Consider the following 12,477-nt stretch of genomic DNA (forward strand, 5'->3'; position numbering starts at 1 on the left):
GCCAGCTATCACAATCTGTCCATTGGACTTCATTACTATCCCGACAGGATCTTCAAACCTTCTTTTCCCCTTGTAGGTACCTTCAATGGTTGATACTTGGGTGCCATCTTCATCAAAGATCAATACACGACTTCTTTGACTAATGCAGGTCAAGACGTGTCCATCGGGAGCATAGCAAATACCAGTTGGATTAAGCAGGCTCTTTGGAAAGTTTGTAAAGTCCCCAAACAGCTTAAGGAATTGACCTCCTAGAGTGAACAACTGAACACGACAATTTTTGCAATCTGAAATGAAAAGCAACTCTTCGGTGCTGTTAAGAGCCAAGTCAAATGGTTCAGTCAAGTAGCCAGGCTGTTCACCTTTCTTGCCGAACATGTAGTATAACTGCATATCATTCAGTACTTGTATGCGATGGTTGTCTTTGTCACAAACACACACAAGATCTGACTGAGTGACCACTATGCCACGAGGTGAGCAGAACCGGCCATCTGCATTACCTTCAGTGCCAAACTTGCTGATCAACTCTCCAGACATTTTAAACTTTTTAATGCTGTTTGATTTGCCATCAGATATATACAAGTGACCTTTTTTACTGACAGCCAAGCCAGTAGGGTCTGATTCACCGACATCAATCAAGCAAGAAAACTTCAAGTTACGATCAAACACAACTAGTTTTTTGATATGACAATCTCGGACAATGACCTCATCATTAGGCCCAACAGCTAAGAGATGAGGACAATCTAATTTGTTCTCATTTTGGCTGCCATGATGACTAATGACATGTGTTGTCTCCTGTACAGTGGAATAGTCCCTGGCATTCACTGGGACCTCCACTTCTCCTAACAAATTTCCTTTCCATGACACTGACACACTGTGCGCCTCTCTTCTCTTAAGTCTGTATGAAAGTGTGTAAACACCTGAAGGAGTTTCTTCTACCTTAACACTACCTGTAAAATTTTCTCTCTTGAAATCAACTCTCAAGTGTTCACTCTGATTTGGTACATATAGGCCATCTTTATCTTTTAGTGTAACAGTCAGTTTCACTGGACCATACTTGCTCATTGCAGCTGGACCCTTCACACTACAGTTAGGAACATGAGGTAAGGTAGACACACTACAAACAGATGTCAACTGACTGACAAGATTATCAAGATTACTAGTGGATAATACTAAATTTTCTACTCCACACACTGGTTCAAGGTTAGTTCGTTCTACTTGACTTGTCAACTCTGCCACAGTATTGTTGATGTCATTTCTGTGGATTAGTAGTTGACTGGATTCCTCCACAGTTGAAACCTTGGTAACAAATTCATCACAACTTACAATCAAGTTTTCAAGAAGTCTTAAGTCTCCTCTTTGACTCTGGAGGGAGCCAAGCAGTGAGGATTTAACTTGGGAAACCTTTTCTAAATCTTTCTTCTCTTGTTTGTTTAGCATCTCATGAAGCTTACAGTACATCTCTTTTAATTGCACCTCAGCGTCTGTTTCATTGTTTAAATCGTTATCAGCTTCTTGTACTTTTGCCAAGCCGTCTCTCACTTGCTCCAACATCTTCTTCAGTGGTGTAGCTATCACTTTGATCTTCTCACGTTCAACATCAGCTAGTTTATTCACAAAACTGTATTGATGTTCTCGATGATCAACATAGGTACAATCTCGACAGATCAAACTACTACAAGTCATACAGTACAGGTCTAGTGGTTGTGTCACATGATCTTTACAATATTCAGGCTTAGGAAAACCTAAAATCCCTTTCAGACTTTGTTCATTAAAGTGTTCAATGGTTCTGGTTTTGTGTGATTTGAGCTTCTTCATCCTGCCATGTTGCTTGTAACATTCCTCACACAAGAAATTCTCACAATCTACACACCACATTACTGCTACAGTGTTGTCATCACACTCTCCACATATTCTGTTGCTGGCTGAACTTTTCCGTTTGGTGACAATTTCGACTAAACGTTTTGTAGAAGTGTTGGTGGGTATGGCTGCCACGTCACATGCGAGTTCTTTTCCACAAATGGAGCAAGACGTTTCACCATTATTTTTCATCTGCTTGATACATTTCTCACAAAACGTGTGCAAACATGGTATCGTCTTTGGCTCGGTAAACAGGCCTTGACAAAACGTACAAGTGATTTCTCTTTCTACTCTCTGCCAGTCTGAGTCTTCGGCTTCGTTACTAGTCGCCGAGTTCGTCACGTCACCTTCCGCCATCGATAAAACTTCCAATGCAAGTCAGCAGTCCAGTCAGCAGCCCAGAGTGCTGGTCTTGCAGAAAAATAAAATCCCTAATTACGACCTTTTTGGTGACAAATATGCGGATAGAGTACATGAAGATAACCGGTGTATTGTCAGTTGTTTGGATTGTGGGTTGCAGGCCTAGCAATGGCTGCTGGACTGGGAGACCGAATTGACTTGTGCTTGAAGTGGAGCGGTCAAGAGTTCCGGTTTGAAGGCCTCCCAGACAGCACCACCATATCGCAACTGAAACAGTTAGCTTACCAGAAAACTGGAGTACGGCCTGAAAGACAAAAGTTGCTCGGAATAAAAGCCACTCCAAGGTCAGACCAGCTGGAACAGAGCACCCTTCGTGACTTAAAAGTCAAAAATGGCGCCAAGGTAATGCTCATGGGTACAAAGGAAGACGAAATAGCCGCAGCAAACACCATACCAGATGACCTACCTGATGTAGTGGATGACTTCGGCAAGAAACCAGACGACATCGCTGTACAGGAGAGAGAAGAGTTCAAGAAGAAGGTAGAACGTCGTGTGAAGGACTACCAGATTAAAGTACTCAATGAACCTCGTAAAGGGAAGAAGTTACTTGTACTAGACATTGACTACACATTGTTTGACCATCGTTCAGTTGGAGAGAAAGGAGTAGAGTTGATGAGACCTTACCTCCATGAGTTCCTCACTGAGGCATACGATCATTATGACATCATCATCTGGTCTGCTACAGATATGAAATGGATTGAAGTGAAGATGCAGGAGCTGGGAGTAGCTCATAACAATAACTACAACATCACCTTCTACCTCGATTCACGTGCCATGGTGTCTGTTGTAGCCCCAGAATATGGTTTTGTAGAGACAAAGGCACTTGGGGTGATATGGGGCAAATACCCTGATCACTACAATGAAGAGAACACGATCATATTTGATGACCTCAGACGAAATTTCCTGATGAACCCACAGAACGGGTTGAAGGTCAGGCCATTCAAGAATGCCCATACCAGTAGATACTCTGATGAAGAACTGGTAAAGTTGTCAAAATACCTAACAGCCATCGCTAAACTGGACACCTTCAAACATCTTGACCATGACAAGTGGGAACAGTACTCATAACCGTTGTGTGTGTATGTATTTAGTATGACCTTATAGTGTTGATATGTTTGAGTCTATTGTTTGTGATTTTGTCTTACACATGTATTCGAAACTTGCCATCTCTTTAATAAGAAAACTTATAGCAATATTGAAGGTTGGTTCCAAACATAGCTAAGGTGTACTTCATGACCTCATAAGACCACCTCATTATAGTGACCATGTCATACCTCCTTATACAAACTGAGTAAAGCTATTGAAATTTTGTTGTACTGAAGAAAAAATATATCTGCTATGAACAGTACTGAGAACACTGCTATATGCTATGTACAATGATAAGACTGCTTCTAAAGTCAGTGATGAATGAAGAGGGCTAATGTGCAGTTGCTGCTGCTGTTATTACTCTAGAGCTGTTTTAGCCATCAGTTGTTGCATGTCAATATCACCTGCTGAAGTGCTGTCTGATTTCTGATCTTGATCTGTTAAAAGTAACAACATGAAACAGTCTGTGTCAACTGTATACACAAAACTTTCATGGAAGGGAATAACTTGGTTACCTGTCTAGAAAACTTGTTAAGTTTATCCTCAAAACAAGGCAAAATTATGGCATTTCTAAATTCAATACTTCTCGTACATATGAAACAGTACCACATTACCATGGAGCCTTGGTCAATAGTTTTTAAATTTTTACAACATGCCTACATGTGCTGGTCACAAATTTAGGTGCTATTGATGTGTTTTATTACATGACCTAAAAGCTATCCATGACATTCTGTAAAATCTGTATATCTATGACAAACCACAAAGAGAATCACCTTCATGTTGAGGAAGGTAGAGTAACATAGTTACCAACACATAGGCATTCCATAGTCCATAGTTACCGGTGATCATACCACCTGGGAGAAGAAATAGCATTTCAATTGTGAAGAAAATCAGTGTGTTTGAGAATAGTATTCGTTATATCTACTACACACCCTGGACAATTTTCCCTATCAAGGTATGAGCTTAATTTATTGCAACTACAAAAAGTGTAGAGTGAAGATGAGAAGAACACATGTATACTTCATTCCCCTAGATGATACATATTTTACGTACCACATAATATTATATTATGTACACTAGTTCAGCTGCCACAAAGCATAAACACAAGAAGAAGTTTCAACAGGTACGGTGGAGCCACTCTAAAAGGTAACTGTAGACTCTTCTCTATAATTTACAAGTAGAAGGAATTTTAAGTTGGATTAGGGATCAAAGAAAGCAGGTAGTAAAGGAAGGGAGTAGCTAAAGAGTGAAGGAAGGTTACAGATATACTAGTGGACATTAAATCCCTAATTCAGTCTATAACCATGACTAAATTAGGGGTTAAATGTCCACTTCTACAGGCATAGGCAACCTTATTTGTTTCACCACTTTTTATTAATTCCTTTGTTTCACTACTTTTTTCTTTGATCCCTAATCCTTAATTTCCCTTCTACTTGTTTGTTTACTTTTTTATAACATTAATGACAAATGAACCAGCAAGTACATATACCGCATTAAAAGAAAGAACGGCACCAGGAATGCCTTAAAAATAATTTTGTGTCAACGTGTGCCCACTATCATGCAAAACTAGGTTTCACTTCTAGCTAAAGATCAGGAAGGATGGGAGTGCCATTAGGGCCAGAATTTCAAAAAAATCAATTACGTAACAGAAAGGGAGGTGGCCATTACACTTTGTTTTCAGCTATGATTCACCCGTTACACAGCGTTACAAACAAAGAAGCGTCTCCGCAATAAATCTAGTCGCTATGCAAAATACAGGTGACCAGCCATGGGGAATGCTATCATGAATCGACACCTTGCGTTGTCAGCAAAAAGAACTGGAACACAAAGGAGGACAAAGGCAATCCCATAATACACTGTGGTTGGTGAAAAGGCACATATTGGGACGAAGCAATGTCAAGCAGTGAAAAAATCAAGCCCGTAGCCTTATCCCTTGTCGAGTTATGCTTGGCTGGAGGCATCACTTATGTAGTCAGTCAGTCAGCATAAAATTCTGTTAACAGAAATAATATTTTATAGAAACTTTGGAAGGGTTTGGAGTTGGTCTGAAGACATATTTTTAGCTTGGCTGTGCCTAGCCATGCAATGCTGCCAAGCTGTCATGAAGGGAAATTAAGACTGGTTTTAGGGTGATATTATTGGCTGGAAAAACTCAGTTCTTCATGATCCCTAATATACAGTACTACCGTACTGTATGATAGGTACATGTACAAGTCTTAGTCTCGAGTCAGCATTTTGTCAACTCAATAATGACAAGTGTCTTACAAAGAATGAAAGAAAACTCCCCAATGGTGTCTGTCTTAGCAACATTACATGATACACAACAGAGAATGCTAAAGAGACTCTTATATACTCTTGGTGTAGTGGGTTGTACTGTGTAAGGATGGGCTTCAATATGAGACAAGAACAACTCCACTACAAGAGTCACTTACTATAGAAAGAGTACTGGTAGCTGTTCACGTTCTGCCACTGGTGAAGGAGCAGCTCTGAGGGGAGGAAGGTAGCAACACAAAGAGCGGCTGCTGTCAATGTCACCACTAACTGGCACTTGAAGATGAAGAATACCTTCTGTACGAGTGGAATGGTAGTGGAGCTTGATAACTACATCTACCTTTGCACGCACGTACACATGTTCACCTTGTATCTCTTCCTAGCAGTCTCAGACAGTCCCTCCACGCTCTTCTCTCTCTTCCACAGTGTCACCACTACCCTAACTGCTTGTACCACCAGTACCCCATAGTAGACCAGAACACATAGCAATGCTATCAATACCAGTAACCACTAGCAACTGTCAAGGACAATATAACTGTACTGGAACCTGTTAATGTGGAACCTGGCTGTACTTTTTACAATAGTAAAAATCTACAAACTGCACACACTGATACACATGTTGTAGGATACAGCCACTTTTTGTCCTTCACGGGTTGACCACAAACTGTAGAATGGAAAGATGACTTGTATACCCCTAGGTGGTGTTGGTAGGTGAGGTAATATGGTTGCTATTACTTACCTCTCACAAAACTCGTATATGAACAGAGTCAAGCAGCCAATGGCCACCACTAGCAACTGTTTCAAATGGTTACCAATACCCTTAGCAACACCAGATTCTGATAGCTGCAAATAAGAAGCGTTACAATGCCAAATGTTGTACTGGTATTGTTATATGTATTACACACACGCGCGCGCATGCACACACGCACGCACACACATTGTCATAGTTCTGATGCTCTCCAATGAATACAGCCCAGAAGAAAGCTAGTGCACAGAGGAAGAGTCCCTGTCTGAAGTCATTCAACACTACCATCCATGGGAGGTCATACCATAACTTTAGATACTCCAGTGGCACTGTAAGAGATAATGCTCACAAGTGTACAGCAATACACTATAGCAGTGGAATACATGTAGACATCCAAACAAACACAAGACATTAGTGGTGTATTAAACACTAGCTTCAACTATAAGTACTGTACACATGCACCTTCGCTACTGTCATTATACACTCTTGTGTATAGCAATTACTTTAACATAACTGTGGGTATTTATGCAATGCCAGCTGTTTAATTCGTAAGGTACAAACATCCAAAATTTGATGGCAACTTTCCTTCAAAGCTCAAAAGACAAATGAATATTTCTTCAGGCACGTAAACTCTTTTAGAAGCATCTCTCCATGTACCCAGTGTGATAACTGCCGGTTATCTGGTTAACTGAACTTAATGAAATTTTCTCTAATATTTATGCTGGACTTAGTTTTTAAGCTATGGTCACCTTAAAAGTTGATTATACTTGTAGTGGCCAAAGTAAGAGGCAACAAGTCATTATACGTAAAACTGAATTCTACAACAAGTGTGATATCAATGTTGAAGAATGAAAAGAGTACCCAAATTATACATTTCTGAGTGAAAATATTAGGGATCGGTTATCCGGGTATGAGAAAAAATAACTGAATTTATAAAAATAACTGGTCGATTAATCGGTTAACCAGTTAAGTGTCACAACTCTATTCTATTGTACTGCCAATGTGAAAAGTTTGGCAATCCTTTCAGCCAGCTCAACTAATTTTGTTACTATTTAACACATTTCATACCATGTTTATAAAAATTTTCAAGGAACATAATTTTCGTGGATTGCCAAATTTCTGGATTTTTTGCAGTATTTTCAAGGATCACTTGTTTTTCACTGAGGTTATCTATTAGAAAGTATAGAGCTAATGCTAATAATTGTTAATTTTTCAAGGCTGAAAATTTCATGGACAACCAAGCAACTGTGAAATCTGCAAAAATTACATCTCTCAAAATTTTGTACATAATGAATGGTAAGTATGCATAAGAGAGGCCAGCTGCTGAAAATAGTAATGATCCTTGAACCATACTCACCACACTAAACTAACTCACAATTCATGAAAATCAGAGTAATTACGACTTCCCTCAGTGTCCTGTGGCCAGAATTATATGCAATGTAAAAAAAGTAGCTGCTGTACACATAAATACAATCTATGGAATATGTACAGGTACCACCGACATGTGCTGGACACATGTTTTGAGGGCATAAAGTTTATCCAATAACTGCCCAAAAAAAATATTCATCTTCAAATTTAATGTTGTTGGTATAATGCAATCACACTGTGGTCGCTAATTACAGTGAGTCAAATTAGAATGTTATTCAGTAAATGAACAATTGTTCTATTCAGCACAATAGGTACTACTCTACTATTAGCATCGTAAACTCCTCAATATACTTGTACTGTACAATTGCAAGAATATACTTGGATGTCCTGTATATGAATGATTGAAAACTGATAACTTTACTTGTGACAATACCAGATACTATTTACAGGGGGGCAGTATATAATGGAGATTGTTAGACACATAACCAAGGGTCTGGGGTAGACACAATCAAACAACAACAGCGTAGGTGTACTTACTTTTCAATGACATTGGCTGGTCTGTTAAGAGCAGACATATGCCACTGATAGTAGATAAAGATGACAGAAGTTACTAGTAACATGATACTCTTCAACCCCAGGAAGATGATGGTGAAGCCTCCACTATGGTGGATCTCCTAAAGTAAATGTTTAGTCAGTGAGCATAGCTAGTATACTACACTACCTGTAGTGCTGCACACGCACACGCACACACGCACACACACACACTGACCAACATGTTAATCTCCTTTACTGGTCCTAGTCCTCGATGGTCAGGGATCGTCTTCTCAAGAGGAAACGGATCAAAATTGACATTGATCAGATAAAATGAATGATGAACACTGCCTAGCTCAAACAATTGAATGTGGTTACAACTTGGAAAGTCCTACAAAAAGAAAATGCCTCACTGAACTAGCTGTGACTTACACAAGAGTAACTGTAATGAGCAAGTGACACACAATGGGATATATCACAATTTGCCACTTCTCTTACAGTGAGACCTACTTTGATAATCCTCAAAATAATGAATATCTAATGAATACCTAAAGAATTTCCATTACAGAGTGATGAATAACCTCACTAGCTAGCTTGACAAAAAGTCCTTGATAACATGTTTGTTAGTGTAACTAAGTTATTAAAGTCATTAGAAACGATTGATGTTGAAAACCCACAGAATTAAAAACCCACAGATGCATAGTGAAACCTCATTAATAAGACCACTTCAAAATTGTGAAAACACACAGCTAAGGTATATAAACCCAAGTTCTGGCTAGATGTTCCATTTTCACCCTAGCCACTCACATTTTCGTTATAGTGACAGTTCATTACTCGGCTCACATGTCCACTAGCTAGAATAGACCAGCTTCCCTCCTTAATAGTGTTTGTATTCTTGTAACCAACGGTGATATTCAAACTGATCACTGCAGCATTTTTCTCTGCAAAAGAAATACATGTAGTAGACCTGTCTGTCTTATCAACTACACTAACTAGGTAATGCTTCGTCATATACACCCTGTATACATGATATAACACACACAGTATATCTCAGCCTCATGTATACATAAAAACTGCATGCAATATACACTGTAATTCTAATTGTAGAATAGGGGGCAAAAACTACCAACTAATTAGAATTAATGAAAATGTTCCTTACACGTACCAGGAGTGTGCAGCACTCATAAACTCCTGACGTACATATACACATAAGCTATTATACTGTGCATTTGAAATATACACAAAAGATATAACCATGAGCTGTTACACCCTATAAGTGGTGGTATCACATCCCTACACTATAGACACAGCAACACTTACCAATAACTTTCTTAACAAACTCAGAGGTGAACTGAATATCAATGAAGACAGTCATAAACTGGTACCACCTGTTCATACGGGCCCCTCTCTTCTCATTGGGGATGTGTACATAATGAGTGACACTTTTGAGAGGGACCACTTGCAACTTGGACTGGTCGTGCTCAACAAGCTTTGCTCCTAGTTGATCGCAATTAATGCTGTCCACCATAGGTGGGTGGGGCTCATTTCTAGGCTTGATGACACATGGGGAGAGGTCGTTGTGACGGACATTAGTATGAGGAGGTCCTACATAACAATACAATATGTATAGAATACAAAATTATTGGAAAAAAACAACAAAAAACCCTTAGTTACCCTTAGTTACTTGCAAACAGTTTAGCAGTTTGTACACCGCTAAAAATTTGCAAAGTCTTTTTATAGCACCATTTGGTAAGAGAACATGGCAGCAGTCTTACATAAAACTTTATTTGAGTTTTTTTATACAAGGGGTATATAGTCATTTATGCTTTGATCCCAGGATTAAAATGCAATCAAGGGTATAAGTTAAGCTTCATCAAGTGATCAAGCTGTGCTAAAACAGGTGATCAAACAACTTAAGCTTTTAGCTGATTAAGCTACAAGAAATTAAACAAAATTTAGCAACTACCTTGACAATTTCCAATGCTATTGTCTTCAAACATTGCCATTTTGCTCATCATGCAGTTACGTCTCCAACCGCCCTTTACACTAATATCAAAGGGTTCAATGGAGTTCACCACACCATTAAATTACGCTTGATTGGCACCTAGTTTTCAGTGATGATTCTATGAGCTCACGTGAGTGTGTCATACTCTCTGGTTTAGCCTAAATGCATAAACACACCATTTATACTGTCTTTACACTCCATGGTACACGATAAGGCTCTACTCTGGCTCAAATCAGGAGCTCATCGAATCCTATGGACAAGGGATCATGTAACTCCGTACACTACCAATACTATGGGCAAAATTCAAACATGGCGTCCAGTGTTACTATGTATATGATTGGTTACATCATTCTTACGCACACAGGGATACACTGTATGGACTGCTACATCATCGTCTTGTGTGAAGGCAGCAAGCTGCTACAATAGGAATATCGTCAAGTCAAAGCTTGGAATATAGTCAAGTGGAATAATTTTGCGTGATTAATGATAAGCCTCGGCAGTTGGCTTGGAGGTAATTGTTGCAACGCTCATCACCAACTTTATGGAAATATAATGCCAAAATGGTCCTCAGACACTATGCCCTTTGCTCGGAAAACACTACAGATTTTATAATGTAGCTAAGTAGGTGTAGCTTGTATGTAGTTTAGCTTCTTGTGATTAGTTTGGTAGTTTGTTTTATTACATTATTCTATTATCGCTTTGCAATTTTCGCTGTCAATTATTAAAGATATCTTATTATGGTACTCGGAAGCCATGTTTGAATTTCGCTCTTTACGAAGTTACATGCCCCCTTGTCCATAGGATTCGATGCGCTCCGGCTCAAACATACAGAACATAGCTCCTTCCCTGCTCTGCAGGCTAGCGCCCCCAAAATTAACGAAACATGCGCATCCTGATATTAAAAAAAAAAAAATCTGGCAAACAGCTGCATGCACACACATCTACTCACCAAATGCTCCCAGGAAGAAGCAGCCAGCTGTGACCAGTAGAAGGAACAGCAGCAGAAACACGAAACCGCAAACGTTCATCAAGGACAACTTCATCCCACAATCGATACTCCACACGACCAGTTTAAATATATCTCCGTGTCCCACAATCGATAACTCATTAGGTTTAAGTGATAGACTGGCTGGGCGTTCATCAGGTTCATCGCCTTCAGCTGTCAGTGTTCATACTAACGGTCTGAGCTGTGATAACAGCAGTGATGTTATAATGGCGTCTCCTCTGTGTGGGAGTGTAGGGCCATGACACTGTGTGCGTGGAGCAGTATTTGATGAGGTGTCGATTGATAGCGGGATGAGGTGATGATTGATGTCACAAAGAGATTGTTGTTAAAGGTTTCCTATTATTTATCATGGTGTTATAAAGTGTCCCGACCGTTCTATTGGGATGTTGTGTGCGTTACGGACTTGGGTTTGTTAAAAGCAGCGGGTGTAGTTTGGATGGCACTAGCATCTCAGTCCCTGGTGACCGAATGGCTACTGGCTAGGAGCATCCTCGGGAAGAAATCCGGCGCGAGGACTAAGCGAGATGTAGACACAATTATTCCATGGCTACGCGAGAGAGGAGATATCTTTGCTCCATTGCCTGAAGGTATATAAAACTTGTAAGAAAGTACATTTCACTCGACACTTCATAGCTGTACAGAGTGCCTGCAGTGTATGTAGCTGGTTTGCTTAATGTATCATTTTGCTAAGATGTGTGAAAGCCCAAGTGAGCAGGTATATAACTTAAATATTTTGTCCCAGACGGTGTATCAGAGCCATACCATTACAGAGGAGGTAGGACATGTGTGCGTGCCACCATATATAGATAATGTATGTCATACGATTGGAAACGCCATTTACATAGTGACGTCATGGGCCATCCTGTTTCTCTGGCCTCTACAGGTGGAAGATTTCACTGTTCATGTAATCAACAAATTAGTGTTTGTTGTTTACAGCTGGGTTAGTTACCACCTACAATAATTGGAGGCTGGACGGGGTAGGGACTCTGGAGAGTAGTAAACAACAGTGTAAGGTTCAAAGGTGAAATATGGTGTTTCAAAATAGTTGTGCAAATTTCCTGAGGGAAAAACAAAAACAGAAAGTGCAGCATTGTTTCTTGCCGCTCTTTACACCACTTGTAGCAGGTAGAGTGTGGTAGGCTAGCTAGATATTCACTGCCTGTATCTGTATATTTCCACTGTTTGACA

The 12,477-nt window shown here is 39.7% G+C and overlaps 3 protein-coding genes and 1 pseudogene across 8 annotated transcripts in view; 2 read left to right on the forward strand and 2 right to left on the reverse strand.

Moving 5' to 3' along the window:
• Nucleotides 1-544: 544 nt before the first annotated feature.
• Nucleotides 545-2,214, reverse strand: LOC136255241 (E3 ubiquitin-protein ligase TRIM33-like). The gene is made up of 2 exons (XM_066047968.1): nt 598-2,214; nt 545-550 (listed from the first exon to the last, which is right to left on the reverse strand). Exons 1-2 carry the CDS (start codon nt 2,212-2,214, stop codon nt 545-547), a joined length of 1,623 nt encoding a protein of 540 aa, XP_065904040.1.
• Nucleotides 2,215-2,328: 114 nt separating this feature from the next.
• On the forward strand, nt 2,329-3,477 carry LOC136256027 (ubiquitin-like domain-containing CTD phosphatase 1 pseudogene; annotated as a pseudogene).
• Nucleotides 3,478-3,569: 92 nt separating this feature from the next.
• Nucleotides 3,570-11,379, reverse strand: LOC136256026 (protein wntless-like). The gene is made up of 13 exons (XM_066048940.1): nt 11,233-11,379; nt 9,599-9,883; nt 9,086-9,219; nt 8,517-8,669; nt 8,285-8,421; nt 7,755-7,795; nt 6,572-6,708; nt 6,374-6,477; nt 6,265-6,328; nt 6,001-6,144; nt 5,796-5,931; nt 4,137-4,217; nt 3,570-3,800 (listed from the first exon to the last, which is right to left on the reverse strand). The coding sequence occupies exons 1-13, from the start codon at nt 11,324-11,326 to the stop codon at nt 3,721-3,723; spliced, it is 1,590 nt and encodes a 529-aa protein (XP_065905012.1). The 5' UTR covers nt 11,327-11,379; the 3' UTR covers nt 3,570-3,720.
• Nucleotides 11,359-12,477, forward strand: part of LOC136256024 (uncharacterized) — a 30,632-nt gene continuing 29,513 nt past the window's right edge. For 5 of the 6 annotated variants that reach the window (XR_010701282.1, XR_010701284.1, XR_010701283.1 and 2 more), the window contains exon 1: nt 11,359-11,876. Coding sequence is in view for 2 of the 6 variants with exons in the window: in XM_066048935.1 (XP_065905007.1) it covers nt 11,588-11,876 (289 nt within the window). In the remaining 4 variants the exon portion in view is untranslated. The remainder of the gene's footprint in view (nt 11,877-12,477) is intronic. The other variant, XM_066048938.1, reaches the window with a different exon arrangement.

This window comes from Dysidea avara, chromosome 5 (assembly GCF_963678975.1).
Source record: "Dysidea avara chromosome 5, odDysAvar1.4, whole genome shotgun sequence".
Classification (NCBI taxonomy): Eukaryota; Metazoa; Porifera; class Demospongiae; order Dictyoceratida; family Dysideidae; genus Dysidea; species Dysidea avara.